Source organism: Bos mutus, chromosome 24, assembly GCF_027580195.1.
Source record: "Bos mutus isolate GX-2022 chromosome 24, NWIPB_WYAK_1.1, whole genome shotgun sequence".
NCBI classification, from domain to species: Eukaryota; Metazoa; Chordata; class Mammalia; order Artiodactyla; family Bovidae; genus Bos; species Bos mutus.
This window is the reverse complement of record NC_091640.1, coordinates 776,501-782,500: the sequence shown is the minus strand read 5'-3', so window position 1 is coordinate 782,500 and position 6,000 is coordinate 776,501. Positions and strand designations below refer to the sequence as shown.

The following is a 6,000-nucleotide window of genomic DNA, read 5'->3' as shown; positions in this document are numbered from 1 at the left end:
AGAAAACCATGCTTTGGTTTGGTTTTCCGTGGACTTTGCGTTTCCGGACCACAATTGCTCTGAGACAGCAGGCGGGGTCGGGCCCCAGTCCTGCAGGAACCTGAACGTTTGCTCCACCGCTGAGCAGACTGGACACAGCCTCCCAAGGAGGGTGTCACAGTGCAGCCTTTCCGCTGTCTTCACCGAGCTTGCAGTTGCAGAGCAGGGTCACAGGTCACTGGGGCTTCTCCTGGGCCCTTGAGGGAAAAGGACCCTAGGTCAGGGGACCCACAGGAAGTGTGGCCCCTCAGGCGGCCTGGGGACCGGTGGGATGGCTGCACGCAGCGGCCGGAACGCAGAGGCCTCATGCCCACCGCCAGCCTCGTAGGAGCCCTGGAAACACAGGGACAGTGGAGCAAGGCCGGGCCACCTGGTCCCTCCCGAGGCCCAGCCACGTCCAAGGAGCGTTTGAAGGACAGTGACATATCCAACCCTGAATTTCCCGTCACCTTGGACACAGAGGAGCCTCCCTTGCATGTCTTGCTCCTCAGGGAGCTGTCGCCTTGTAACTGGGGCAGAGGCTGGGGGAGGCCGTGAACCTCGGCAGGAGCACAGGGCCGTCAGGAGGCATCAGGGAGCCTCGGAGCGATGCGGACGTGCGGAGCGAGGTGTGTGCGGAAAGTAGGCCAGAGCAATTCAGCAAAGCCGGGGCAAGGGCGGCCTGAGGGCAGGTGGAGGAGGCCTGCGGGGGCCTCGGCCTCTCACCCCTGCCCCCACCCAGTGAAAGGGAAGCCGGCCCTGCTTCCGCAGCCCTCCCGCCTTCCTGCAGGGGCTTGTGGCCTGGCCAGGTACCAGCTCACCAGGGGTCGGGGGCAGTGGCTGGCTTTCCCCACCTGGGAGGAGACACGCTCAGCCAAGACCAAGGAAGTGTGTGCCAGTGGCACACACCAAGGAAGTGTGTGCCAGTGACCTGAATGCCTGCACAGCCACACCTGTCTACTCATACAGTCACACCTGTCTACTCACACAGCTATACCTGTCTACCTGCACAGCCACACCTGTTTACTCACACAGTCATACCTGTCTACTCGCACAGCCGCACCTGTCTACTTGCGTCTACTCACACAGCCACACCTATCTACTTGTACAGTCACACCTGTCTACTATCTGTCTACCTGTACACCCACACCTGTCTACTCACACAGCCACACCTGTCTACCTGCACAGCCACACCTTTTCACTCACACAGCCACATCTGTTTACTCACACAGTCATACCTGTCTACCTGCACAGCCACACCTGTCTACCTGCACAGCCGCATCTGTTTACCTGCACAGCCACACCTGTCTACCTGCACAGCCACACCTGTCTACTCACACAGTCACACCTGTCTACTCACACAATCACACCTGTCTACCTGCACAGCCACACCTGTCTACCCACACAGTCACACCTGTCCACCTGCACAGCCACACCTGTCTACCCACACAGTCACACCTCTCTACCTGCACACACATCTGTCACACCCACACCTGTCTACCTGCACAGCCACACCTGTCTACCCACACAGTCACACCTGTCCACCTGCACAGCCACACCTGTCTACCCACACAGTCACACCTCTCTACCTGCACAGTCACATCTGTCTACTCACACAGTCACACCTGTCTACTCACACAGTCACACCTGTCTACTTACACAGTCACACCTGTCTACCTGCACAGCCACACCTGTCTACTCACACAGTCACACCTGTCTACTCACACAGCCACACCTGTCTACTCACACAGTCACACCTGTCTACCTGCATAGTCACACCTGTCTACTCACACAGTCACAACTGTCTACTCACACAGTCACACCTGTCTACTTACACAGTCACACCTGTCTACCTGCACAGCCACACCTGTCTACTCACACAGCCACACCTGTCTACTCACACAGCCACACCTGTCTACTCACACAGTCCACACCTGTCTACTCACACAATCACACCTGTCTACTCACACAGTCACACCTGTCTACTCACATAGTCACACCTGTCTACCTGCACACCCACACGTGTCTACTCACACAGCCACACCTGTCTACTCACATAGTCACATCTGTCTACCCGCACAGTCACACCTGTCTACCTGCACACCCACACCTGTCTACTCACACAGTCACACCTGTCTACCTGCAAAGCCACACCTGTCTACCTGCACAGTCACATCTGTTTACCTGTACAGTCACACACCTGTCTACTCACATAGCCTCGTCTGCCTACCTGCAATGTCACACCTATCTACTCACACAGTCACACCTGTCTACCTGCACAGTCACACCTGTGTAATCACACAGCCACACCTGTCTACCTGCAATGTCATACCTCTCTACCTGCACATCACACCTATCTAGAGGTCCCCCAAGACACTGCATGGTGGCGAGTTTCCCCCAAGAGGCCCAGTCGTAGCTCCTGGATGTGGCAGGTTCCCTGTGCCTCCCAGGCCTCAAGCTGATGCTCCCCACTTCACGTGCTGTCTCAGCCCTGGACCCCACAGGGACTGAGAGTAGGGGCTTGGGGCGATTCATCCGCAGACACGCAGAAGGGTATAGTGCTGGCAGCTACGGCTTATGAAAGATCTTAACGGAGCTGGAAATATTCAAGTTGGAGAAGGAAGAAGACGGCTGCCTTTGTCACCCAGAACACATCTATTTTTAGCTCCTGCAGTTCCCGTTCTTGAGGTTGGGGGCTTTGGAGGACTGCTGGGGGCCGTGGGCAGCTGGGCAAGTTCCCAGGGTGGCCCCTGATGTGGCGACACATCCTGCCCTGTTTTCTCCCGTGTCCGTCTTCGTTCCTCTCAGTCAGCCCTGAAACTAGGAAAACAAACCAAGCTTTGCGGTTCCTACTGCTCTAAGCTGTGTGAGACTTCAGTAACTTTTCCTCTCCTGTGGATGAAACGGGACCAGACAAGCTCTGAGATGAAATCCACGCGACTCACAGCCCATTCCGGCCCTGAACGCCATTTCCTTTCTTGGTTTAATGGAGAATTTGGGGTGTGGACACTGTTCACCACGACGTTGCTCACCTGGGGACACTTGGCCTTGGTTAAACCACTGGAGGCCCCTGGGATCTCGGGGGGGAGGAATGTGCTGAGCACTCTTGGGCACAGAGCCCCATGGAGAGCCCCCACAGACACTGAGGGACCATGGCCTGGACTGCTTTCCCGTGATCCCAGCCTGATGTCCCAAGAGCATGTGCCTCTGGACACAGCAACCCATTTCAGGGCAGACACAGGGCCAGACCCCCCTGGGAGTGTTGTCAGGACCTTCTCTCCCCTTGGAGCCCTGAGTGGCCTCAGTCCAGGTGCAGTCCTGCCAAGAACAAGCGGAGGGGTGGGCCAGAGACGCAGGGCCCGACTGCATTGCACACAGCCTCAGCTCAGGCCCCTGGCTGTGAGAAGCGAGGTGTGGGTCTATGCCCGCCCACCTGCTAACGCAACAGCTGTGTCTGGGGAAGGGGCTGCCTGAGTAAATGAAACGTCAAGGCCTCAGTGTTTAACAGCGCTCTTCGGTCCAAGCCCATATTCTCTGATCAGATCTGAAGCTGGAAACGTGATCATAACTCCCCCAAAGGATTTGAGGTTGGAAATGCGACTTTCTAGAAATTCACACTGAAGGCCTGTCTGCTTCGAGAGGTAAGGAATGTAGCCTTTGTGATGAGCAGAGAGCTGGTTGACCACTTTTGAGTGGGAAACTGTGGCTGAAGAGCACCCAGCTCGACTCTCAGATGGGCAACTGGGAGCCAGGGCCTCCAGCCCCAGGGCCACAGCGGGAGCCGGTCCAGCCCGAGGGCATGCGGCCCTGCCTGTCCTTCACACGGGGCACGGGGGCTCCCCGACAGCAGGGCTGTCCCTCAGGGAGGCAGGCGGGTCCTCCCCACAGAGCCCCCACTCCATGGAGAGAGGAAACCTGGAGGCTGAGCCCCTCACCAGCCCTTCAGCCACGGCCCTGCAGCCTCCACCCCTGTCCCCGCTCCCCCACCATGAGGCCCCCGGGCCCTGAGCCGGCCAGGCAGACACAGATTCTCCCCAGAAGCTGGGGAAACACATTGCCCATCAGCCTGGCCCTTCTCTGCTTTGGGGTTCACTGGGACCACTCTTCTGGAGGGTTCCTCCCATCCCAGCCGCTCCCAGACAGGCTGTCTGCCAGGCGCTCGCCCCCAGGGGCCGGCCCCAACCCACCCGCAACGGTGCACATCTCTGAATCCGGGAGGGGCCTCCCCTGGGACAGCAGAGTGGGGCAAGGAGGTGTGGGAGAGGGGGCAGCGGCCAGCTCAGGACGGAGGAGCCCCAGCCGTTCCCGCGGGAAGTGCTGTGTCTGTTCTCTGAATGCACATGCCAGTGCCTGCCACTCGAGGCGCACACACACACTCACACACCCACCTCACCCGTGCACAGGCACATGGATTGTCCCCAGGGCTCTGGGCCTGTCCTTGACACTCCTAGGAAGCTGGCCGGACTCCTGGCCCCCAGGAAGCATGGACCGTGCTTCCTGCTAGATGACTCGGTGCGTTTCGTCCCCAGGGAAGGCACTGCGCCCCGGCTGTGTAACCACTGTGGGCGGCCTGTTCCCTGGTGGCAGATGCGAGCAGGACAGCCACAGATGGAAGTGTTGTCAGAACTGTGGGAACTCCTTGTAATTAGTATTGGGCCTTGTTATTCCTCAGCAAAGAAAAAGCCCAAAGCCAGCACGGAGCACAAACCTCGCATCCCCACCGGGGTCTTTGTGGAGGCCAGGAGCCACATCGCTGGTCGATAATTAAAGACCAGACAGGCTGAGGCACCCACCTCAGAGGCTGTGAGGATAAATGTATGCAAGAGAACCGACAGCAAGGGTGCAAAGCTGAACACTCATCCAGGGAAAAGTCCAACGGACAGGCACTTTTGCCTGAAATACAGCACCTCCTTACAAGCCATGATCATGCTGAGTGTTGGGGGCAATGGAGCAGAGATTTAAGAGGAAAATACAGGAAAACGGCCCACATGCAAGATGAATGGCAGTCAGTCCTCTGAAGGCAGGAGTGAGAATCCAGGTGAGGCCACAGGCAGGTCTGATCTCAGCAGAAACAGCACCTGGGCGCCTGGACACCTGGACACGTGGGTGGACTTGAGGAGACCAGCTTAGGCAGAGGTACTGTTAGCAGCAGCATTTATGCACAGACAAGGGTCACAGCGCCGAAGGTGGCTGCACTTTCTGTATTTGCTTGCCTGGCTTTCAGTTCCGAAGCTCTAAGCACCATCCCGGTGAGGAGGCGGCCGGAGCAGCTGCGGAGGGTGTGGGGACGGTTGCAGCCTGGGCTGATGGTGGCGGCCGCTGCCCTCCGAGGGTGAGGAAAGCACGGTCAAAGGCGGCTGGGAGGTCACTGCTCTGGCAACCATGTTTAGTTTTTTCTCATCCACCCTGCTGACCCTTCTCTGTGCCGCTCCCATTACTTGCTGGAAATCTCTGTCTCTCCTGGCCGCTCCTGATTCATTCACTGTTATTCAGGAAGGAGGCCACTTTCACCCCAGGCTGAGGGCCACCTGCTGCCTGCTGCTAGTCCATCCAGAACAGCTCTTTGTTCTGATGTGTGTGCACATGTGTGTGTGTGAGCACATGTGGTGGGGCTCAGGGCAGACTGCAGCCTCCCTCTGTGTCTCTCTTCTCCTCACTGCTGTTCTATGACCTCAGCCACCACTGTTCTGTAGAGACTGGTGTGTGTGGTGGAGGGTGAGGGGGCCACAATGGTTTGTTCATGTTTTTTTTTTTTTTTTTTGCTTAAATAAGCAGGTGGGACAAGGCAGCGTGCCCATCCTGCGCTCCAGAGCTGGGAACAAGATCGTATTTAAAAGGAGAGGCCCATTCCAGGACCTGCTCCCTTACCTTATCCACTAGATGAAAAGAAGCAGCCTGTTCATGTTTTGAGAGGAAGAATTTAAAGCTCATTTAAAAGCTGAGTCAAGACAGAAAAGCCCCAAGTGTCAATATTCAGGCTCT

The 6,000-nt window shown here is 57.4% G+C and overlaps 1 protein-coding gene across 1 annotated transcript in view; it reads left to right on the top strand.

Moving 5' to 3' along the window:
* Positions 1–6,000, top strand: part of KCNG2 (potassium voltage-gated channel modifier subfamily G member 2) — a 67,126-nt gene that overhangs the window by 106 nt on the left and 61,020 nt on the right. Inside the window, exons 2-5 of the mRNA XM_070361478.1 lie at positions 291–544; positions 761–827; positions 4,470–4,646; positions 5,243–5,350. Coding sequence (XP_070217579.1) covers positions 291–544; positions 761–827; positions 4,470–4,646; positions 5,243–5,350 — 606 coding nt within the window. The remainder of the gene's footprint in view (positions 1–290; positions 545–760; positions 828–4,469; positions 4,647–5,242; positions 5,351–6,000) is intronic.